This window comes from Penicillium mononematosum (genome assembly GCF_028829835.1).
Source record: "Penicillium mononematosum strain IBT 11891 chromosome Unknown utg000005l:1.0-9366267.0:1.0-9372171.0, whole genome shotgun sequence".
In the NCBI taxonomy this organism is placed as follows: domain Eukaryota; kingdom Fungi; phylum Ascomycota; class Eurotiomycetes; order Eurotiales; family Aspergillaceae; genus Penicillium; species Penicillium mononematosum.
Genome location: NW_026643275.1, coordinates 2,198,924 through 2,221,998, shown reverse-complemented (window position 1 = coordinate 2,221,998; position 23,075 = coordinate 2,198,924). Strand labels below are relative to the sequence as shown.

At 51.1% G+C, this 23,075-nt stretch overlaps 9 protein-coding genes across 9 annotated transcripts; 4 read left to right on the top strand and 5 right to left on the bottom strand.

The window, feature by feature from the left end:
- Positions 1 to 194: 194 nt before the first annotated feature.
- Positions 195 to 1,754, bottom strand: N7519_008901 (SURP domain-containing protein; the record flags this gene model as incomplete). The annotated part of the gene is made up of 1 exon (XM_057295674.1): positions 195 to 1,754. The coding sequence occupies one exon, from the start codon at positions 1,752 to 1,754 to the stop codon at positions 195 to 197; it is 1,560 nt and encodes a 519-aa protein (XP_057143556.1).
- A 781-nt stretch (positions 1,755 to 2,535) lies between these two features.
- Positions 2,536 to 5,572, top strand: pmt1 (protein mannosyltransferase 1; the record flags this gene model as incomplete). Its single annotated transcript, XM_057295673.1, has 5 exons — positions 2,536 to 2,799; positions 2,847 to 3,443; positions 3,503 to 3,926; positions 4,045 to 4,967; positions 5,057 to 5,572. The coding sequence occupies 5 exons, from the start codon at positions 2,536 to 2,538 to the stop codon at positions 5,570 to 5,572; spliced, it is 2,724 nt and encodes a 907-aa protein (XP_057143555.1).
- Positions 5,573 to 5,844: 272 nt separating this feature from the next.
- N7519_008899 (uncharacterized protein) lies at positions 5,845 to 6,848 on the bottom strand (the record flags this gene model as incomplete). Its single annotated transcript, XM_057295672.1, has 4 exons — positions 5,845 to 6,096; positions 6,220 to 6,421; positions 6,601 to 6,644; positions 6,708 to 6,848. 4 exons carry the CDS (start codon positions 6,846 to 6,848, stop codon positions 6,046 to 6,048), a joined length of 438 nt encoding a protein of 145 aa, XP_057143554.1. The 3' UTR covers positions 5,845 to 6,045.
- A 621-nt stretch (positions 6,849 to 7,469) lies between these two features.
- On the top strand, positions 7,470 to 9,393 carry erf2 (palmitoyltransferase ERF2; the record flags this gene model as incomplete). Its single annotated transcript, XM_057295671.1, has 3 exons — positions 7,470 to 8,431; positions 8,487 to 8,595; positions 8,656 to 9,393. 3 exons carry the CDS (start codon positions 7,470 to 7,472, stop codon positions 9,391 to 9,393), a joined length of 1,809 nt encoding a protein of 602 aa, XP_057143553.1.
- Positions 9,394 to 10,190: 797 nt separating this feature from the next.
- Positions 10,191 to 12,722, top strand: N7519_008897 (putative histone-lysine N-methyltransferase (Ash1); the record flags this gene model as incomplete). Its single annotated transcript, XM_057295670.1, has 5 exons — positions 10,191 to 10,872; positions 10,932 to 11,291; positions 11,347 to 11,720; positions 11,779 to 11,978; positions 12,032 to 12,722. The coding sequence occupies 5 exons, from the start codon at positions 10,191 to 10,193 to the stop codon at positions 12,720 to 12,722; spliced, it is 2,307 nt and encodes a 768-aa protein (XP_057143552.1).
- Positions 12,723 to 13,480: 758 nt separating this feature from the next.
- On the bottom strand, positions 13,481 to 15,632 carry sC (sulfate adenylyltransferase; the record flags this gene model as incomplete). Its single annotated transcript, XM_057295669.1, has 6 exons — positions 13,481 to 14,017; positions 14,064 to 14,677; positions 14,731 to 14,876; positions 15,073 to 15,255; positions 15,346 to 15,373; positions 15,464 to 15,632. The coding sequence occupies 6 exons, from the start codon at positions 15,630 to 15,632 to the stop codon at positions 13,481 to 13,483; spliced, it is 1,677 nt and encodes a 558-aa protein (XP_057143551.1).
- Positions 15,633 to 16,454: 822 nt separating this feature from the next.
- On the bottom strand, positions 16,455 to 19,028 carry N7519_008895 (uncharacterized protein; the record flags this gene model as incomplete). The annotated part of the gene is made up of 2 exons (XM_057295668.1): positions 16,455 to 17,506; positions 17,651 to 19,028. The coding sequence occupies 2 exons, from the start codon at positions 19,026 to 19,028 to the stop codon at positions 16,455 to 16,457; spliced, it is 2,430 nt and encodes an 809-aa protein (XP_057143550.1).
- Positions 19,029 to 20,617: 1,589 nt separating this feature from the next.
- On the bottom strand, positions 20,618 to 21,496 carry N7519_008894 (uncharacterized protein; the record flags this gene model as incomplete). The annotated part of the gene is made up of 3 exons (XM_057295667.1): positions 20,618 to 21,113; positions 21,171 to 21,268; positions 21,317 to 21,496. The coding sequence occupies 3 exons, from the start codon at positions 21,494 to 21,496 to the stop codon at positions 20,618 to 20,620; spliced, it is 774 nt and encodes a 257-aa protein (XP_057143549.1).
- Positions 21,497 to 22,095: 599 nt separating this feature from the next.
- Positions 22,096 to 22,814, top strand: N7519_008893 (LYR motif-containing protein; the record flags this gene model as incomplete). The annotated part of the gene is made up of 5 exons (XM_057295666.1): positions 22,096 to 22,146; positions 22,235 to 22,399; positions 22,573 to 22,635; positions 22,696 to 22,745; positions 22,805 to 22,814. 5 exons carry the CDS (start codon positions 22,096 to 22,098, stop codon positions 22,812 to 22,814), a joined length of 339 nt encoding a protein of 112 aa, XP_057143548.1.
- Positions 22,815 to 23,075: the final 261 nt, after the last annotated feature.

Below are 23,075 nucleotides of genomic sequence, written 5' to 3'. Positions count from 1 at the left end.
CAGACAAGATGTTTCATGAGGTTACAGTAAAAGAGCGCTATTGTACACAAACAGAAAAAAAGAAGCTCATCCAGATTTCATCCCTTCCAAACTCCACAAATGGCAGAAAAGATACCTTCGAAATAGAAAACCCCATGAAACCTCAATTTTGGGACGAGAACATCCCGTCTGAACTTCATTTAGCCGGGGGGATATCATTTCTTCGCAAGCTGATGAATATGTCTGAGCTGGTCTTCGATATTCATACTCTGAGGGTTGGGATGCTGCACACCAGGCGGGCCAGCGTTCGGGGTTTGCGGCCCAGCCGGGCCGTCGAGACCCATAGCCAGTCGCTTGCGGCGAGTTTCCTCCTCCGACTCGAGGGGAGAAGGATCGAAGACGTCGCTGCGCTGGCTTGCAAGACGCTTGAGGTTGTTGACCACGTCGACGGTGGACAGGTTGGTGGTGGCACTGCGGGCTTCGGCCTTCGCACGCTGCTCTTTCCAGCGCGGATCGAGCAGCTCGATACGGATGTGCTCGTCCAGCTCGTTGGAGGGCACTTTCTGGTTGCAGTAAGGACAGATCGCCATCTGGGGTTGTTGACGGCGGGCCTGCGCGCGGGGCACGTAGTCGGAGCGGATGCGCATTGGCTGTTGGCCTGGGGTGGCTTGGGCTGCTGCTTGAGCTGCGGCGGCTTGGTCGCGCGCTTGGGTCCGCTCGCGGATGCGCTGCTCCTCTTCGGGGTTGGTGAACTCGCCTGGTGGGGGGAAGGGGCCCGCTGGGTAGGGCGAGACCGCGGGTTGGGGGGCGGGCATGGGGGCGGGTTGGACTGGGTAGGCGTTGTAGTAGACGGGTTCGTCGAGGCCGGTGGGCATCGCTTCCTCGATGCGTCGTGTGTTGAGGGAAAGTGCTGCTCTTTGCTCGAGGGAGGCGGACTGCAGGTCATTGGCGGAGGTCGGCGGCGGCAAATCCGCGTGGTCGTCGTGCTCGGTGAACTCGACGGTTTCGACCACGACGAAGTCGTGCCAGTCGATCTGGGCGTACTCGATGCGCTCCTGTTCACTTTTCTCTTCTTTCTCTTGCTTCTGTTGCCGTTGGTACTTCACCCATTCTGCGCGTTGCTTAGCGCGCTCCATGATGTGGAATTTGTTCTTCGCATTTTGTTCCAGTTCTGCAATTCTTTTTGTGGATGAAGTCGCCTCGTCGATTCCCTCCGCGCGAAGCAAGATAGTGTATTGGTCGACCAATCGCGTGAAGAATTGGTAGAGACTATGCTGAGGCCGTAAGAAGTCGAATTGGAAATTTCTGGCCTCGCGCTGCGACAGCGCAGTCATGAATGACTTTCCCCGCTTTGCGACAAATAATGCCGTCAGCTTGACCACATCCAAATCCTGTGCATTGATAATAGGCATGCGCGCCGAGAAGTGGAACGAGGATGGTTCAGGTGGCCCCTTGGGCTTTTCGGGCACTGCGGCGGCGACAGACTCACCAGCTCGCCCTGCTGGTCCAGCTACTCGGCCTGCTTTGTACTCGGCTGTGTACCATTGATAGTAGGGTTCGTAGGCATCTCCAGGTGTCAGGAAGGAGAATTTGTAGTTGTTCTTCTCCTTCTGGCGGATACGGTCTTCGAAAGTGCCTTTATGGCGAACGACATAACTTGCTGTGGTCTCGATGGCTTTTCGGATATCCTTGGGAGGAAGAACCATGCCCTCTGGAGGCTTCAGAGTGCCCTCAGACCCCTCAGGGCGAGGTGTACTTCCATTTGACGACTCCATGGTGGATGGTGAGGATTGAAGAAATGGGGACTTGTTAGACCGCAGATGATGGATGGAGAGGGCTTGGCTAGCTTCACTAGCCACACTGCGTTTCACCGCCACAGACAGTGGCATTACTGTGGCGGTGTGACTTGTGGCGGTGTATCCCGTGCGCGGCCATGTTCCTCCAGCGCTGTCTGCATTTCCCCACTGAAATGCAGTCCGGAATGGGAATGTTTACTTCTTTTTTTCCTTGATATAGTCAATATTGATATCTAGATCAGCTTATATGTATATAAGTAACAATAAATATAACATTTCAATTCCTTGAATCCCTCTAATGTAAAGACCGTTACAATACTTGGGGGGGCTAAAAACTAAGGGGCTCACATGTCCTCCACAGCCGCCGTTGATCTGGCCTCAAGGCGGACCTGCACGCTTTCGTCCATCTGCGTTCACTCTAGTTCTTGTTTTTTTCAACGTCCTTTTTTCTTTCTTACTCTCTCTTCACCGGCCATTTTTCTTTAATCCCATATTTCTTCCCTGTCATGGGGCCTTTTTCCTCATTGTTACACGATCATTAATTGGTGTGGTGCCAGAAGCCATTGAACGGTTGACAGCTCGAGGTCGAAATAATCAGCTTTCGACAACGTCCACTCGTCGATCGAACCTTGAGAAGCCTCTCATTTACGATTTAAACTATAACTAAACTACACGCAATTCTCCTATCTTTTCTCCTCGACATTCCGACTCCCGCCCCGTTCTCCTGAATCGCTGACGTCGTTCCATACCTGTATCGAATATGGGCCAGAAAGCGAAAGACACACTGGCCGTACGGCCGCAGAGCCGTGGTAGGCGATCGCCCAGTCGGTCACCCAAGCCCAAGAGCCGCAAGCCTTTGCCAGTGCCTCGGACATATGCCTCGGATGGAGTGAAGAACAATGATATCTTCCAACTTCCCGGCTCGGACTATAAGCTTATTGTACTGGTGACTCTTGTCGCCGCGGCTGTTCGCCTATTCAGAATTTACCAGCCCACCAGCGTGGTCTTCGATGAAGTCCAGTACGTTCCCTGCCAACCTTGTGCTATAAATCGAAAGAAAACCGAAGAGAGACTAATGATTTTCGCATAATAGCTTCGGTGGATTTGCTTCCAAATACATCAAGGGAAAATTCTTCATGGATGTGCACCCCCCCGCTAGCTAAACTGCTGCTTACGCTGGCTGGCTGGCTTGCTGGTTTCGACGGAAACTTCGATTTCAAGGACATTGGCAAGGATTACTTGGAGCCCGGTGTGCCCTATGTGGCAATGCGCATGCTTCCAGCTATCCTAGGTGTTTTGACTGTCCCATTGATGTTCCTCACCCTCAAAGTTACCGGGTGCCGAACTTCGACTTCACTCCTAGGTGCTGGCCTTGTTATCTTTGACAACGCTTTGGTCACCCAGTCCCGTCTGATTCTGCTCGACTCCCCGTTGATTTTCTTTACCGCCCTGACAGCTTTGGCCTTCAGCTGCTTCACCAACCAACAAGAGCTGGGACCGGCCCATGCATTCCGCGGCCCCTGGTGGTTCTGGCTGGTGTTTACTGGTCTTTCTCTTGGCGCAACTTTGAGTGTGAAGTGGGTTGGTCTCTTCACTATGGCTTGGGTTGGATCTCTCACGGCTCTTCAATTGTGGGTACTGTTGGGTGATGCTAAAAATGTCACACCGGTATGTATTTCCATATTCAGACCAAGCCGTGTTCTATGCTAATAGTAGGATTGTTACAGCGTCTGTGGCTCAAGCATTTCTTCTCCCGGGTCTTCTGCCTTATCGTCATTCCTCTAGGCTTCTACCTTGCCATGTTTGCCATTCACTTTACGTGCTTGGTTAACCCCGGAGAAGGTGACGGCTTCATGTCATCGGAATTCCAGGCGACTTTGAACTCAAAGTCTATGCAAGATGTTCCCGCAGATGTCTCATTTGGATCCCGAGTCAGCCTTCGCCATCAGAACACGCAGGGCGGCTATCTGCACTCTCACCCTCACATGTACCCAACGGGTAGCAAGCAGCAGCAAATCACCCTCTACCCCCACAAGGATGAAAACAACGTGTTCATTTTGGAAAACTCAACTCAGCCTCTAGGACCATATGGAGAAGTCGAGGGCCCGTTCGCCTGGGACAACATGACTGCTTCTGGTTTCATTGAGGATGGTTCGATTATTAGACTTTATCACGCGATCACTCACCGAAGAATTCACTCGCATGACGAGCGCCCTCCAGTGACCGAGGCCGACTGGCAATATGAGGTCTCTGCTCTACGGATACGAAGGCTTCCCCGGTGATGCCAACGACTTATGGAGGGTTGAGATTGTTAAGTCCATGTCCGAGACCCCAAAGTCTAAGAAGCGCCTGCGGACTATCCAGTCCAAGTTCAAGCTGGTGCACGTCATGACTGGCTGTGTCCTATTTTCCCACAAGGTCAAGCTTCCGGACTGGGGTTGGGAGCAGCAGGAAGTGACATGCGCCAAGGGTGGTACTCTTCCCAATAGCGTTTGGTATATTGAGTCCAACCAGCACCCCGCTATGGCCCCAGACGCCGAGCGAGTCAACTACCGTAACCCCGGCTTCTTGGGCAAGTTCTGGGAATTGCAGAAGGTTATGTGGACCACGAACGCAGGCTTGGTTGAGTCCCACGCCTGGGATTCTCGCCCGCCCTCTTGGCCTACCCTCCTTCGCGGAATCAACTTCTGGGGCAAAGACAACCGCCAAATTTACCTCCTCGGAAACCCGCTGATTTGGTGGTCGACCACTCTGGCCATTGGAATCTATTTCATCTTCAAAGCTCTCTCCATTGTTCGGTGGCAGCGAAGCTGTGGTGACTACAAACACGTTTCCTTCAAGCGCTTTGACTACGAGGTTGGCACCAGCGTTTTGGGCTGGTTCTTCCACTACTTCCCATTCTATCTTATGGCGCGCCAGCTCTTTTTGCACCACTATCTCCCTGCCCTTTACTTCGCCATTATGGTCCTCTGCCAGGAGCTTGACTTCCTCACAAACCGCATTAAGAGCCTGGGGCTTGCGTCCAGACCTGTAATTGGCAAGGCTCTGATGGCAATCTTCCTAGGTCTTAGCGTTGTTGTGTTCACTCTCTACGCCCCACTCGTGTATGGCAACCCCTGGACTAGGGATGCATGCAATCAGGTGAAACTGCTCGGTTCCTGGGATTTCGACTGTAATACCTTTCACACCGACGTAAGTGTTCCGGAATGGAGACCTCCCCGGCGAGGTTATTGAACGAATCGACGAGACCACGACTAACATGGACTTTCAAACGCCACTAGTTGAGCCAGTACATTACTCAATACGTGCCAAGCATGCCGCCCGTGGCTGCCCCTACAACCGCAGCTCAAGCACCACCCCCGGCGCCACCAGTCCAGGCCGAAGAACCTGCACCCGCGCCTGCAGGTGAGGCTATCCAAGAATCAGACCCAGCGGCCGTCACCGCGCCTAAGATCGCTGGCTCTATGGCGCGCGTTGAGTACCGCGACCAGAACGGTCAAGTTCTTGACGAGAACCTGGTAGCCTCGCTCCGAGCAGAAGGTAAAGTGAAGTTCGAGACTCGCTATGAGCCTGGTCAGCCTTTGCAGAATGCCCACGAGGTTCCCGTCGTTGATGGCCAGCTCGCGCCCCCGCACCCGGATGTGCAGGGCCAGAATCCTGAGACTGGTAGTGCGCCCGAGGACTCTGTTCCCCCTGAGAGCCCTGCGTCTGTGGCTGATGGCAATGAGCGCTCGGTTGAGCAGTCAAGCTCCATGGAGGCTAAGCCTGCCAGTGAGGGTAATGAGGCCACTAAATAGTGGTCGTCTGGAAGATGAAAATGTAAGAGGAGAGCGGATTCTGCCATGTATAATGAGACTTCATAGAGTACTTGCCCATTCCTCTATTCCGTTGTTAGCTTTTTCTTAGTGTTGCCATAATCGACACTGATATCCGCAGATTCTGTGCTATATGTCGTAACATAAAAGGTACATGGTAGTTACTTGGCCGCTTTCAGCGCTTTCGCGACTGGGTTGTCAGGTATGGTTCTAGATTGCTAATTCAATCTTGTAAGCTAGTCAGTAAGATAGGATGTAACGCAAGAAAGAGAGCTATTCCCAATTGACTCTTTATCTGAATACGTATACTATGCACAAATCTCTTGCTATCCCAATGGCAAGTTCACGCAGCCCTCTCCTCTCCCCGGTCTTAGTGTACAGCAGCCGGCCGCAAGAAACGGCGGTTAGCTTCATTCGACTTCTTAAGGCACTTCTTATGGCTAACAAATAGCCATTTAGTAGTCCCACTCCTCCTTGCCGTACTTGTTGAACTTCTCGTGGAGGTCCTGTTAGAAAGAAACCAACGTCAGTATTCTCTACCAAAACAGCCAACGCGATCACATGACACTCTGAACAAGTTCTGAAGTGATCCCACGTAGGCATAAACAAAAGGTCCAACGGATCCGTACCTCGGGCAGGGTGACATTGGGAACAATGACGGTGTTCATGGCGCTGGGAGCAGCGCGGAGGGGCTGGCTCTTGTCACCGTGGGGGTGGTACTGGTACTTGTAGACCTTGCCATCCTCGGATTCGCCGTGCCAGGGCATGGCACTCTCGCCAATGCGAACGTTGCTCTCAGAGTTCACGGAAGTGGGCTTGCGGCCGAAGTACCTATATTATCGCGAATGCCGAACTGATTAGCGATCGGCCATTGTACGTGCGTGCGCCATTAAGGGTGGTGGGTAGATTGGGTAAAATCTCCAAGAAGTGCTGATACGTCACAGTGGCGCAAATGGGGCGAACCATTTGGGCATGAGGCATTGTAGGGCAATTTCGGGAGGGATGCTCACCATCCGGCAATCAGGAAAGCACCAGACATGACACCGAGAAGAACCTAGAAGCATGACAGTTAGAATGAAAGCTCGAGCGTGGTTCAATGGCTCCGTGGGGTCCGTACGTAGAGCTCGGGATCACGCTTGCCGGCTTTGTCGAGATGAGCCTCCTCGACCTTAGAGGAGTTGAAGCGGCGCGGGGGAGCGCGGAGGAGGGACTGGCGGGTCAGAGCCCGGCGGGTAGCCAGAGCAGCAATTGAAGACATGGTTGCAGCAATTCGAGCGTGCGTTGGAAGGAGAATTCGTGGGCGGAGAACTGGAGACGGGGTAGTGGGAGAGAATCATGAACATCGAATGATGTTGCCGGAATATCAGGTGACGCTGAGTCATCACCGGTTCAAGCAATCTGGGTCATGACTTTCGAGCTTCCTGTTGGTTGATATTCTGTGGTTCGAGTTATCCGACTTGCTGACGCATATACGATCATTCCTGTTGATTTCTGCGATGTAATTGGCCTTTACAATTTGTTTGGCCTATCGATCGCTGTTTGCGCCTGAGGTGTGTTGTTCCGGTTTTCTCCATCAGGGGCTCTGCATCTTGGCCCTTGCGGCGCGTTCGTTAGTGGAACTCTGCATTGGGATTTGAGACTAATGGAATTATAGGACCTTGATTGATCCTTTTGTTTACTTTCGCTCATTAGACGTTGCCTCGGCTCTATCGTCACTCCTTTTTCTGCTCTGCTTGCTGCTCGCCGTATCCCGTCGATATCAGCTGCCTACGTTACACTGCGATTCGCCTCCATCCCTTCGCTATTGCCAATTCGAAACGCAATATGATAGCGCGAATTTCCATCTAGCAATTGTTAATATTCACATCATTCCACAGCTATGGAAAACTCCGCAGATCGTCCGGAGACTGGCGACACAAACCAGGGATCGACACCAAACCATGTGCTAGGGATTCCTCGGCCTCCCTCTGTGGGCGGAATTTCGTCCCGAGTGACAGATGAAGATGGAGAGCGAACACCATCTTACACATCACCTCACCCTCCCCACCAGTCGCGGCCCTCAGTTTCATCCAGGCGTGGTCCGCCTCCAACGCGGAACTCGGTGACCAGCAGACCTGGTAGCTCGGGAAGTCGATTGAGTAGAACACATATCCCGTCTCTGACGGCACAGGCATTTTTTCGGCCCATGAGCTCGCAACGATTGCAGGCACACCGAGGAACACGCCCTGTGACTAAAGGAACGGTTTCATCCACCGACGACTGGACAGAGCATGGAAGCCAGAACAGGGGGAGCTTGATCTCCAATAGCACAGCCCCGCAAGGATCTCAGCCTCCGGCTGACATGGAGGCTCCTCCGTCTCGAGGAACGGAATTCACAGATCCTATTATTCCAGACCGCAATACCTCCAACGCTAGCCCCACCGGTAACACAACCATCCGGAGTCTGGGTGAAAGCGTCCGACTGCTGCGGGACCGAGATCAAAAGGAGAAGCCCCAGCGTCTCAACCTGGGCGCCAACTATACAGGACATGCCGTGCAGGATACACCACCAAAATCACCACTGTCATTCCTATCATTGCAAAATCGAGGTGCAGGACACGGCCACGATACTCGGGCCCACCAAGGCCACGAACATCTCTCCTCCGCTGGCTCCTCTCCGGGTCCCCTCGATGTGAAAAAGCCCCCTCTACCAAAAACGATGCTGGGCAAGAATTACGAGTACTTTCTCGGCAACACATTCTTCTGCGGTGGGGGGCGGTTCCAGAACTCGAGAGACAAGCCTGTCAATATTGCAACAGGACTTTTAATCGTTGTACCTTCGGCGTTGTTCTTTGCCTTCTCGTATGTGAATCCGCTTGATATGACCGTCGGGCCAATGGCTAACTTCTGGAATTAGGGCTCCCTGGCTATGGCATAATATCTCTCCTGCCATTCCAATAGTGTTTGCTTACATTTTCTACGTGTGTTTCTCGTCGTTTGTGCATGCATCAGTCGTCGATCCTGGAGTAAGTGTCTCGGTCTTGATTGAGTCTCAAGTTTCGTGGTTGTTAACATGATACTCCTAGATTATGCCTCGGAATGTACATCCTATGCCTCAGCCGGATTCTTCAGATGACCCTCTGGCACTTGGTCCGCCCACAAATGACTGGGTTATGGTCAAGCTTGCTACTTCCGATGTAGCTGCCATGGACGTGCCTGTGAAATACTGCAAGACATGTAATATTTGGCGGCCTCCTCGCTGCTATCACTGCCGTGTCTGCAACAACTGCGTGGAAACCCTCGATCATCACTGCGTGTGGCTCAACAACTGTGTTGGTCGCCGAAACTATCGCTATTTCTTTACATTCGTTAGCTCTTGCACCCTCTTGGCTCTCTTTTTGATCGGCGCTAGTCTGGCACATATATTGGTCTACAGGTCTCGGGAAAGCATCTCCTTCGGGGCTGCAATCTCCAAATGGAGAGTGCCATGGGCCATGGTGATATATGGGTTGGTTGCAGTGCCATACCCTACATCACTTTGGGCATATCATCTCTTCCTAGTTGGCCGCGGTGAAACTACCAGAGAATATCTCAACTCGCACAAGTTTGCCAAGACTGACCGACATCGACCATTCACACAAGGAAACATCCTTAAGAATTGGATCGCCGTTCTTGGGCGTCCTCGCCCTCCTACCTACATGCAATTCAAGCAGCGGTATGAAGACGGTGACCAACGCTTGGACTCACAAAAGCGCAAGTATCGTGTCCCAGATGTCGAGTCCCAAGGCATTGAAATGCAACATGTTGGTCCGCAACAGGGCTAAAAACAAAAAAGAAAAATCACTTTTTGCCTGTCGAACTTGGTTCGGCGGCTACGATCTGTGAAGATGATATTCATGATTTCCTCCTTTTCTCTGCCCACCTATTCCTGTTCTTACTGGGATCCTTCATACCCGTGGACACATCTATCACTTTCTAATCACCACATTACACATACCCTTCTTGTCGCCATCTCTGTTTGATTTGATACACCTGGCGCAGACATAATTTCTCTCTTTCTACTGATCTGCCATGATCTATTTCTTATCCTGTTCTATCCTGTTACCTGTCGTGACTACATACCTGGGAATGGGCAACCCTATCCAGAACCAGCCTTTTCTTTCCATGTCCTATTAGGACCATATATTCACCTTTGTTTGGACATTTGATATCATTCTGTGTATGTTACAGCTAGAATAATCTATATATCCATATCATCTCAGACATAGAATCTCTCATGTTCATGTGGGGGGCAAGTGAGGGATTTCCGGCATTCCACCAGGGCAGGCTTCTGGCGGATGCTTATTTTCCCCTTCTCCCTTGCTTTGCCATTCTTTTCATTGCGTTAGTACTCTTGTAGATCGGGAAATTCTACGATTGGAGTGCTGAAAGTGTTGTTGCACGCGTCAGACCCTCACCCTAAATTGATAAGAAGCGCGCGGGAAGCTGATCCTCTTCGATCCGACACCTTCCCCTGATATTTCCCCATCCAGCCCGACCACACGCGCCAGTTGCTCTACATCGATAGAGAAAGGGCGGTTCCAGGTGGAATTGTCCTTCTTGTTATCTTATCCTCACGAAAATGGCGCCACGAACGTCCCGATCAGTCGCGTCCGCGGCTCCCGACGCTCAGGCTCACGAGCCTACCGATGACAACATGAGCCTCGACGTGCCAGAACAGCTCTTGACGCCTGAAAACAGCCGCTCGGAGACCTCGAGCAACAACGAGAACGCGCTGACCGACGAAAAACCCGCAGGACGGCGAAGGTCAACACGGGTTGCACGCGCATCGTTGCGACCCGGCGAGTCACTAGACGACACAAACAAGGAGCCCGCGGCCTCATCTAGCGAGGCATATGTCGACAGCCTTGCCAAAGCGAAACGATCTCACTCTTCTCTCCGCCACAGTATTGCAGTGATGGAATCCTCCTTGTGGAGCGGAGCTCCAGTCGACGATGATACCGTGGCCGACGGCACTGTGGCCCCCGATACACCAGTCTCAAAGTCTTCCCAGGACTTGCAATCAGAGGATATGAACACGGCGCTTCAGCAGCGGACGCTACGGAAGCGTGTGGGGAAGGCATTGGCCGAAGACGAAGGAGCGCCCACGGCTGAGGTGGTCCCATCCCGAACCTCTCCTCGCAAGTCTCTACGACGGTCTGGTCGCTTCAGTCTGATGGATAAGGCTTCAGATCTGGTCGACCGGGCCAGCAGTATATTGGGAAAGCGCACGAGAGGCCTGGCAGACAAGGATCTTGGTCGGCGTGCTAGTCTCCGCCCTCGCAATAATGCCCGTCGAAAGACGAGGCGGCCCCCTCGGCAGTCAACGAGCCTGCATCAAAGAAGCGTCGAGTATCTGAGAGCGACTTGCCCAAGCTCCAAGATCAGGATACTCCTGAACCAGAGGAACCGGCTGTATCTGCTTCGCGACCTCGCAAGATATGGCTGTCGCATGGCCTTTACACAGGACAGGAACCCTCGGACTCGCCTCCTAAGCAGCGCCGGAGTAAGAATTCGAAGAAGACTGGAACCGGTCCCATGCAGCGCACCATCCTTCCCATGCCAATGTTCAAGGGTGCTCGTCTTTTGAAGACTGGGCGGGACTACCAGCTGCCGTATGATATCTTCTCGCCACTGCCACCTGGACAGCCTAAACCCAACGAATGGCGCAAGACTAACAAGAGTGAGTGGCATGTCGAGTATCTCCATTATGAAGTGAGGGCTAACTAACAGTCTAGATGTTTTTGTTGGTGATGCCGGAAGTTTTTGGAAAGCGAACAAGAAACTCGAGCTGTCTACTTGTATGTGCACTGAAGACACTGGCTGTGATGAGAATTGCCAGAACCGCTATATGTTCTACGAGTGCGACAACGGTAACTGCCGGCTGGGTCCTGAGTGCGGTAACCGAAACTTCGAGGGCCTTAAGCAGCGGACTAAGGCCGGGGGCAAGTATAACATTGGAGTCGAAGTCATCAAGACAGCAGATCGCGGATATGGCGTCCGCAGCAATCGTTCCTTCGAGCCCAACCAAATTATTGTGGAGTACACCGGCGAGATTCTCACCCAGCTTGAATGCGAGAAGAGGATGAGAACAGTGTACAAAAACAACGACGTACGTGCCCTTTCTCTTGGTGTTTTACAGACTAGTGTTTATTGACCTCGCCAACCAGTGTTATTACCTTATGTATTTTGATCAAAACATGATCATCGATGCTACTCGCGGTTCTATTGCTCGCTTTGTTAACCATGCCTGTGAGCCAAACTGCCGTATGGAGAAATGGACTGTCGCTGGCAAGCCACGCATGGCGCTCTTCGCTGGAGATCGAGGAGTCTCCACAGGGGAGGAATTGAGCTATGACTACAACTTTGAGTGAGTATTACATGTGTATCAAGCCACTTGACCATGTACTAATACTATATCAGTCCCTACTCGAACAAGAATGTCCAAGAATGCCGCTGTGGATCAGCGAACTGTCGAGGCTTCCTTGGTCCACGGCTGAAGGAAAAGCAGCAACGTGCCAAAGAACTCGAGAAACGAAAGGCCGAGGCAAGTCCAAAGACGACAACTGCCAAAAAGGTCATTGGCAAAAAGCGAAAGGACTCAGAAGAATCCGAAAGCGACGACGAGGCCCCGCAAGGCAAGAAGCGCAAGATTATCAAGTCCAAGTCCATCAAGGCCGGCGTGAAAAAGGCCGTGGCTACCGTCCGTGGGAAGAAGACGACCAAGACAACGGCAAAGGGCAAATCCACAACTGCTGTCAAGTCGAAGACCAACGTTAAGCTACCAACCGTCAAAGCCACAGGCCGGATCAAGGCCACTGTGCGTGCTTCCCGATCAAACAAGACAGCCAAAGAAACTCCGGCTTCTCCCAAGAAGACAACATCCCAGCTCAAGCGGCCCTCCGCTGAGACCAAGAAGAAAATTCTCGCTACTGCTTCCAAAGGCTCCGGAGCTTCTCCTCGCAAGCCTGCGAGAAAGGTCCCTGCCAAGAGCCCAGTTAAGGCTAAGAAGCCCGCTCCCAAGGCTAAAAGCACTCCCAAAGGGGGCTTTGGCAAGGGAGTCAAAAGTGCAGCTCGGCGTGTTATGAAGTCTGTCAAGGGATCAAAGAAATAACTGACCTCTGAACAGACTTTGTGAGCTTTTCACGCGGCCATCTTCTGGCAATCCCTGGTCTGGCAACCAGCAGCTGGGAAGTCTTTTATTATTTTATTTTCTGTTGACCTCGGCACTGATCTATCCTTTCTATTCTTGATAATTTTCCCGGTAATCTTTTATTCTTTCGACTTTGGCTAGAATTCGTGCTGGCAATTTACCCCCATGTACGACATCGTGTGTTTACCCCTGGCGTTTGTTCCTTTCCCCTTTTTTCACTTTACTTTGCTTTTCTTCTTTTCTTTTCTATTTCCCTTTGCATTTCGCTGTGGCTTCGTGATTCCTTGGGGTTTTTTCTTTGCTTTACGCGTCATGGTTATGAAAGTGTCCACGGGTGGTTGCTCGACATCAGCTCTGATATAGCTCTGATATAGCTCTGATATAGCCAGGGTAGATGCCTCTAAATTCAACATGGTTTTCCCTGGAATTCCTAGTTCGTAGGTCTCTGAAGTCTATGGTACAGTCTAGATATAGTACTTATACTATTGGATGAGTTACTGGTGATGTTTATGTTTCTTTGTCTCTATAACTATAATATTGCAAGATTGTTCAAAAGGATCATCTATGCTATGCCCTTATCTATCCTGGGCCAATACATTGCTTATAGCGTAGAAGGTCAGATCACAAAACCAAATCTATTGGCAACTTGAACTATCTAAGCCAGGGGAATCCATAGAAGAACAAAAAAAACATATAATCGACTCCGCCAAGCCTCGCGCTTACTGACGCTCCAGGAAACCCTGGCTCTCCAGAACGAGAATGATCTCGTGCACAATGCTGCGCACACTCTGCTTGGAGAAGTCGACAACGAGATCAGCCTTCTCAGGAGTCTCGTAAGGGTCGTCGACACCAGTGAAGCCCTTGATCTCGCCACGACGAGCAGCAGCGTAGATGCCACGCTTGTCGGACTGCTCGCAGTGCTCGAGGGGAGTGGCGACGTGGACCAGGAAGAAGGATCCAGCCTGGGAGACAGCGTCACGGGCGAACTTGCGAGACTCCTCGTAGGGAGCAATGGGGGCAGCGATGACAGCGGCACCGGCGCGGGTAAGCTCAGTGGCAACGAAGGCAATGCGCTGGATGTTGGTGTGACGGTCCTCGCGGGTGAAGCCCAGCTCGGAGGAGAGCTCGTGGCGGACGGTGTCACCCAGCAACAGGGAGACGGAACGACCACCCTGCTGGTTCAGGGTAACCTGCAAAGCACGGGCGATGGCATCCTTGCCGGAGTTCATGTAACCGGTCAGGAAGATGGTGAAACCCTGGGTGGCGCGAGGGGGGGTTGGACTCGCGCAGAATCTTGACGACCTCCGGGTAAGAGAACCACTCGGGGATGTGAGCGCCGGAGCGCAGACGACGGCGGAGCTCGGTACCGGAGATGTTGAGGGTCTTCACGCCAGCGGGGACCTGGTCAACGGGGCGGTACTCATCGGTGTCGGGGAGGTAGGTAACCATCTGGAACTCGACGACCTCGATGCCGAGCTCGTCCTTGTACTTCTCGACGGCGTGCTGAGCATCGTAGGGGCCGTAGAAGTCCTCGCCCTTGGAGTTGGAACCAGGACCGGCGTGGTCACGACCGACAATGAAGTGGGTGGCACCATGGTTCTTACGGATGATGGCGTGCCAGATGGCCTCACGGGGACCACCCATACGCATGGCCAGACCCAGGAGACCCAGGACGGCCATGCCGTTGGGGTAGCGGGGAAGGAGAGCCTGGTAGGCGCGGACACGGGTAAAGTGGTCAATGTCACCGGGCTTGGTGAGACCGACAACGGGGTGAATCAGGACATTGGCTTGGCGGGAACGGGCCGCGCGGACAGTCAGCTCACGGTGGGCACGGTGCATGGGGTTACGAGTCTGGAAGGCGACGACACGGGACCAGCCCAGCTTGTCGAAGTGGACACGCAACTCTGCGGGGGTGTCTGTAGGAAGATTTATTAGCCAGATTCAAGGGCGAGAGGGGAATTGAACATACAGCGGAGGGCGACATAGTCGTAGTGGTTGAGCTTGTTGACGGCCTCGATCTTTCCACCAATGTAGAACTCCTTGACGGTGTTGTTCAGGTACACGATAGCCGGGTGCTCTGGGTCACCGCCGAAGACAAGCTTGGCCTCTTTAGTCCTAAATTAGGGGAGAACCACGTCAGCGAGCCCCACTACAGCACGAACCACATCGACTCATTGGGTAAAGATTCGAGGTTGGTGACATAAAACGCCCATAATAAAGATAAAACAAGGTGTCCGAGGGTACGAAAAAAAATAATGATCGACAGTGCGACCGGTTCCGAATGTCAAATTGAGAGAAAGGGCAAACTCACTTGTCGGGGCGGTAAATGTCGTCGATAGTAAGAATAGCCAAGTTACGGTCGTCACGGAAGTCACGCAGGGTGATGCGAGAGCCAGCCTGGAGCTTCTTCTCGTCGATAACCTCTTGGCTAGCGTCGAGGGTAATGGGCATGGAGAACACATTGCCATCGGCAAGGCGGTTGTCCTCACAGACACTATGCACATTGTCAGCTGCCGCTGTTATAGGTTATTCACCGAGAATGAGGGGTTTCTCATTCCAATGGGATCATCCGTGTCACACATACCGGTCGTAGTCTGCCTGGTTCATGAAACCTGCATGAAGATTAGCCATTGCCCCTCTATGCCCGTGCCCCTCCCAAAAACAAGGAACATTTGGATCTCAAAGGAACCAATTGCACTTACCCTCCAGAGGAGAGAAACCTCCGTTCATGATCAGCTCGAGATCACACAGCTGGCGCTCAGTGAGGGTCACAGCGGGGAGAGACTCGGCCTCAGCGGCGAGCTCGACCTGGCGGGGAGCATCGCGGGCGAGAAGGTCCTTGAGGACACCACCGTGAGGGGCGTTGGCCATAGTGAATATAAAAAAAGAAAGGATAGAATAGAAAAAGAGTAATGTACAAGAAAGAAAAAAAAGAAGGGAAAGCTTTGCTTATCAAGAAATTTCCTTGGAGCCCTGGAGGGGTGTGGATTGCACCATCCACATCCAACAGAAGTCGTCAACGTGTGGAGTGGAAAAGTCTTGGCTGGATCTCCTCGGGGTAACAGCTTGGATGTTAATTATGGACCTTAGGGCTAATTATTTGCCGGGAAGTTTCAGAATGGTTTCATTCATATCAATAAATATATATATCTAGTATGTCTTTGCAATTTTAAACAGTATAAGTGTATACCTAGGTAGTTCTGATACATTAGTCGATTCATGGCCTACCAACATTGGAAGTATATGGTACGGAAGACTGAGGTTCCGGATTTTCAGGGGCAAATAGACGATCCCTTTGATTGAGATCATCATATATGAGGGAATTTATGAATCTTAATAGACGATCAAGAAGTATATATAGTCCAAAGTACTTGTCCTTGATCAATTGATATATGTTGTAGTCCGTTATACTCCTGCCACTCCCATAGACTCAACTTAGCGCATCGGCAGAGGAGATCATGTGATGGAGCACGTCACCTCCGCGCGGAATCACGACATTGGACTTCCTAATTAGGAAAGGATCGACCGGGTAATCTAAAACCCTAAATCCGGCCAACGTTCCAATGTTGGCTAGAATTGACCTACACGACATACACAACATACACATACGTATGGAGTATGATATCCCAATATATATAATTAAATCGATGGACCTATATACACCTTTGCCTACATACAACATATTTTCAATCATCACTCAGCCTTCACCGTGCTATTGGGAAGCGTGATCGTCAATTTCTCAAAATCCACAGCGAAAGCCCCCACCGTCATGGCCGGGTGAGTGGCGTTCGCATACGGATCAACCAGGTATCCTTGGATATTCTCACCCGAAGACATGGCCGTGTCAAGTGAACCTGTCTTCTGCAGAATGTACAACACCGCAACCCGAGAAAACCCAACAACGTCCTCGGGAACGCTGGTCCCAGTGGACGTGGACGCCTTGGCCCCGGAACTGGATTGAGAGCTGGTACTGGTGGTGGAAGCGCTCGCTGACTCGGTTTGAGTAGGTGCCGACGTGGTCGTAGCTGACTTGTTGGAGTCATCATATAGGATACCGTTCATAGTGGCCTCGGCACGGACAGCTAGGACTGGTGTTGGGTCGGTTGTTGAGACCGATGATGAATCACCGTTCTTCCCGTTCTCTTCGGATGGCATCGAGTCGGCTATCAATTGTACAGATCGGCGGGTCTTATTTGTGTCACTTGTCACATCGTCGAAAGCCACGAGGGCGTTTTCGGTCTTGCAGGATACGTCGTTCATGTTAAAGAGAGCCATGATCGTGACTTGGTCGAGGGTGATGCCGTATTTTGTCTTGGATCCTTCGAATAGAGAAGGGAGTGTACTGCCCATGGTCGCATTCCATCCGTTAATTAGTCGGGTGGTGGTGCAGCTATCATCACCCGCAATATTGCATTGTGAGCCGGTATAACCGTTCGAACAAATGCATGAGCATTCATCGCCGGCCGAGACGCTCATACCTCCGTTCTCACAGGGGTTCCTTTCGGCACAGGATGAGTTCGCTTTCTCGCGGGGCACAGCGACAAGGAACACAGGGAGAAGAATCGCGAGAACGACGATGATGAAGATTACAATGCAGATGAGCACAAAGATCTTCCGAGGCATTCCGCAGCATGTCTTCCTGCGTCGGGGAGCATTTGGGTCGTCATCACTGGAGTTAAGCTGCTCGACATTACGCAAGTTAGAGCGTCCAAAGAACATGGGCCATGATGTGCGTGATGCACGACCTTCGGATGAGGCCAAAGCCGGTGGGGGAAGGAGGCCAGAATGTCAGATATAGAGCCGGAGTTGCGTGGTCGGTGTCCTAAGCACAGACGAGTTAATACTACTCCCGGAAATGCCGCATGGTGATCTGGGTCCGAAGCACTCACCCATCGCAGTCCTGAACCCTGCCTCATCACCACCGGCCAGATTATTAGCTCGACTAGCGGTTCTCCCATGATCCAGGTTCGTCGCCAGCTTTGTCGCCCTCCGAATCAAATCAGATAGACTGGAAAGGCTCCCACGAGCCTCTGCATCCCGCACCGCATGCATATTCAGAGCGGGAGGCTTACGACCTCCAGGCCTTTTATCACTCATTGTTGGAGCAGCGTGAGGCAGCTGTCCGAAGGCCTCGAGCTCTTTTTCGAGCCGCGTATCAGAGGGCGAGTCGTACTGTGTGGAAAAGGGTGGCTTTTCCGGATCCACGCCTTTCAATGATTCACTCGATGCTGTAGTAGACGACTTTCGTAATTGACTCGGGATATGGGGTATCTGGTTTGCAACAACTCCTAACCCGATAGGTCGTACTTCTGTGCCCTTGACGGATTCCTCCTGGGTGGGTGCTGGCATATCTGCAACGGAAACGGGATTAGACTTGGTGATGGTACGCATCGTCGGCTTTCCTCGCTTTCCAATACTGGCATTTCGGACGAGCCTCGTATCTTCCTCTTGGAGGCCCGGTGACCGCTGGCCATCATCTGATTCCATATCTAGATACGCTCCCAGAATCTCGGATTCGGCGGGGCCAGATCCCCAACTCGAGGGGACGGCTCGGCTCGACGCGACGGAGCATTTGGTAAAGCGAGAGTCGGCAAATTCTTCTGGAATTGGCGAGACGGATGATCGACGAGCCTGGGGAGGCTTTCGTGCATTGAGTGGTGCGACAAGACCTGCCGTCCGGTGGCTGGGGTCATCCTGAGGTTGAGTGGACTCGGACAGCAGAAAAGTAGGTGGAAATTGGGGCACATCGGGGACAGAGGGTGTCGACGAAGTCACGGATTGTCTGAACAACTCTTCTGTTGCAATCGATATTCGAGGAGTCGTCATGTCGATTGTGCTGGTAGGACTGGCAGGGACATCATCTATCGGCCGGCGTGAGTGCGCCAACGGAGGCGGCTGGAGTTGTGAAAAGGATCGGGGAGGTCTTTGATTCGGAGCCAAGCTCATTTCTGAGACTCGGCTATCCCGTTCGGAGTAAATGGATGGCGAAGGGAGTTCACTTGGATGAGGTGGTCTCTGAGGTGGAGGACCACGCGGAACCAGATACCTAGGATGTTGATTGATCGGGTGCGGTGGGAGACCCGAATCAGGAAGAGGCCATTGTGTTTGATGGGAGATATCCCTGGGGACAGGCGGATGTCTCATCTGCTGGGGTGGTGAAGTTCGTTCTGGACGCACGCCGGCATCCAGCATTTGTCTGGCCCGCTTGACAGATCCTTTCCTGTCAGGCTGCCCAGAGGGGGCGGAGTTTGGTACTTCTGTACTCATTGGTCGTTTGGTCAAAAGAAATATGGCTAAATGGAATGCCGAGGTGGATGCTCTTGTATAGTTTGCGAGAAGTTAGGGCTCGCAGGGTATCAAGTATGGCGTGGTGGTACTGCGGTGCAAAAGAGAGATTTGTCTCTCTAATGTTGACGAATGGAAATGAACGGTTGCTTGATGCCTTGATCAAGTTAAGAATGAATGAAAAGATGAAAGGACTGAAACCAGAGCAACTGGGTCTGGCCACAAGTGTCTACAAGATCGTAGAAAGTGGATAAAGCAATAAAACGACCTAGCAAGGCAAGATCCACAGGATCAAGATCGCAAAAGAATGGAAGGGCATTCAATGCCACTGTATATGATATAGTCAGGGCCAGCTCTATCCAGAGTCATGGGATGACCTACCGTTCAAAAAGAGGAATGGGAAAAAGGACAGGAACGAACCGCTAGTATCAAACTGGCGTTCAAGGCTAGATACAACATAGGTTAACCGCAATCTTTGACCTGAATAGACTTTAACAACATACCAATTCAAAAGGGGAGAGCCTCAAGCTCAGAAGTTGGGAAAAAGGAGAGGAAAAGATTGAAGAGGGCTGACATGGATACTAGTCCACATCTCAAACGGGATGTATATTAATGCTAAACATCTGCCCATGGACTATTAATTTCTTTAATTTCTTTACTTCTTTGGGAATTGACTCCTGTAATCAAAGTACTTTATATCAGACCCCGCCGTGCTCCATCCTTATACTTCAAATCCCCCCTCTGATGAGTATCGGATCTACATAGTACCCTGACATGTCGATTTCCTTTCAACTACCTTTACAATATATAAAAAAACAGAATCAAAAAAAAAAGGGAATGAAAGGTCAGGGCCTCAACATGAGACCGGCTAAATTACTAGACGAATCACATCTTGACGATATTAGTGGGGTTGGTGTTAGCCCCGGACGCTAACGTCTCACATTAAGGCCCTTTTTTAGTAATTTGAAACTTGAAATGCTTCGGTTATTGGACATGTTAGAGAATGAAATGCATATGCATGGAGGAAACTTCGTATACTCCGTATACTCCGTCGAGATCAGAAAAAGACGTGGGAAAAAGGAAAGCTTGAGGATCTTGACCCGACTCGGCTATATCGTACTTATGTAGAATTAGTGCTCCGTACGGAGTATCCCCTTCAGAGTATAGACTGGGCTTTACACTGAAACATCTCTATCCCTACTTGGTATTGGCCACATTTCAACCCCTTTAAATCTTCATGTATTGTACGGAGTACTTCGTATGTTGTATATAATTATAGATATTCTTCTCCGCTGATTCTCCGCTCTCGAGTCTCTACATATCCACAATAATAACGAAGCTGGTCTGGGCTTCCGCTATATAACAGTTCGTGGATCATGTGGATATATTGTAGATTGTTTTGCAAGTCCATTTTTAGATGTGAGGCATTTGCGACCCCAATTTTAAACACATCTGGTCATGTAAGGTGATCTCCTGGGGCTCTCAGCAATAGAATGCTCTGTGCGACTTCTCAATGTCAACTTGACCTTACGGCTGGTTAACCTTGTAATGTTGGACAAGGTCACGGATGACTACAACGTAGTTGCGTCGGAGGATTCAATTTCCAGCCTGCCCCGTAATTGGTCTATCTGGTGTTCCAGGGCTCGCATTTCGACTGTTGTACTAGCCAAATCCGGCACCTGATTGTCTATCGCATTTGCGAAAGAGTCTTGTGCCCTGCGTAGCGACTGGGGGACCAATATTCCATACCAGTGGATTGGATCGGCAGACCGAAACTTCTTAGGGACGGACTTTTGTTTTTCGACAGGGGTGGTTTCAGTTCCTGCAGTGTCAGAGGGTTCCGAGCTAGCCGTCTCGGCCGGACTAGTTTCCTCGGAGGCCTCAAGATGTCCACCTAGGACCGGAGAAGAAGCTTTGGTTTCGTTGTTCCCATCGGCCTCCTCTGATGGATGATTGGGTGTATGTTCGACGGAGAATGTGTATTCAGGACCAGGTAGCGCAGTAACATCCTCTTTCTCTTGCAGATCGTTCGTGGATTTGTCCGTGTTTTGTTCGGATTGGATTGATCTGTCGATTTCGGCCAGTTAACAAGCGTCAGTAATCAATGGCATCGGGTGAAGTTACATCTTTCTCGTTGCTTTCATGCGCTCATCGTAATAATCAGGACCATAACGACGGCCAGGAGGACTGGAGAAATTGGCCTGGGCGAGAGCAAAGAACCCCTACTTTGTCTCAGCACATTTCAGGAACCATGATTAACAAAGTCATACCGATGATAGCTGCTCTGCCAGACTTGAATGAAGTTTCTGCTGCCGATCAAGCAGGTGCAAGTATTTTTCAAGAAGTGTATCCAAACATTCGACCGGATCCTCCAAAGCCTCCGGCTTCACCTTCACTTCGGGGGCCTCCGAGCCCGGTCGCGAGGCTGGTGGCGTGGGTATTTGAGTCATGGAGAAAAAGGTGAAGGGTTAACGGAGCAGATATTCAATGCAAATATCTGCCAAGTCGAGTTGAGTTGTGGACTTTGAATCAAATGCGATCAATCCCCCAAGCTTGAGATATCCAGAAAGAAACGTGGAGCAAAGGAGCTCGGCCCCGGTAACTCCGTCATTCGTCTCCGAACGCAAAAGAATTTCCCACTTCTGCGCTTCTTCTTCCCTCTTGCATATTTCAAACTGTGTCTCTTTCGCTGTAAGAGACTGTTTTACGAGATATCAAAATCATCGATTCCTGTGTGTTTTCATTCCCGGATCTTTGGTTCTCGCAAGCTTGAACCGCCACCTCCGATTGCGTTTTTGATACGAGTCATTGCGCCCAACGTACGTGAACTACATTCCTATATCGCGACCATTGCAATACGAACATCGCTCTAACTCGGTGGTTCTTAGCACAACTTTTTGCCTCAGCAGCGCCGTGTCGACCGCGTCGACCACGGCTTCAGTGATAACTTGGGGTTGACCAAGCAGCCGTCTCGCACCCCTCGCCTTCGGCTTTTTGACTCTTGTTGCCATCAGAATCCTCTCAATACTCCCGTCATAACTCAGTCATCATGTCTGTCGCGTCTTTGAATCGTGAGACTGCCTTCCAGGCACGATCTTTGGTATGTCATCTCGGCTCCATATGCGCTTCAATCTCGCACGCCTATCTTTGATACATCAGACTAACGGGTGTTTTCCTTCTTTTATTAGTTCCGCTCCCTTCTGCGCTACTCCGGACAGTTTTCCAACTACAACTTCCGTGAATACGCTCGTCGGAAGACAAGGGACTCGTTCCGCGAGCACCAAAACACCACAGAGGAACGCCGGGTACAGGAACTGATCCAGGAGGGACTTCAAAGCTTGCGCTTGCTGAAGGTCAGTGATATCATATGGCTTTTCAGGTGGGACTCGATCGGCAGATATGGGAGGTCCATTTCAAACCTCGTCAAACCTCGTGTATCAGAAGTCGACGAGTCTCGCCTTGCAGCACTGCCCCTACAAATCATTCAATTCAGCACTGTGGTATAATTATACTGACATAATCGCAGAGACAAACGATCATCAGTCAGTTCTACCAGTTGGATAAGTTGGTGGTGGAAGGCCAGAAGACAGTAAGTCCTACCTTGATTTAGGGCCTTGTTCCAACATTTAAACTTACATTGCCTTTGAAGGGAAAGGAAACTGGGGACCATGGAGGCATTGTTCGCCAGAAGGATACCGGGTAAGTCCTTCAATTGAAGCTCTGTGTCCACCTGTTTTGCATGTACTAACCTGTAGTAGTTGGGATTGATTCTTGAGGGTTGGAAACTTGTAGCTATTCCATTGTGTTTGCTTTGACAAATTGCCAATGGTGGACTAATCAAACATCTGCTCATTTTCTGTATTTATACACCCAGCGATGCAGCTGCAGCTGTAGCTATTTTCATCAAGCACCAGAAACACCCCATTCCACTCTTGAATCACAATATACATCGCAATGAATTCAATGTTGTTTTGCCTTCTATCAATTGAGGGATATCATCACAATATAGATGGCTGCTAAGGATGTTGC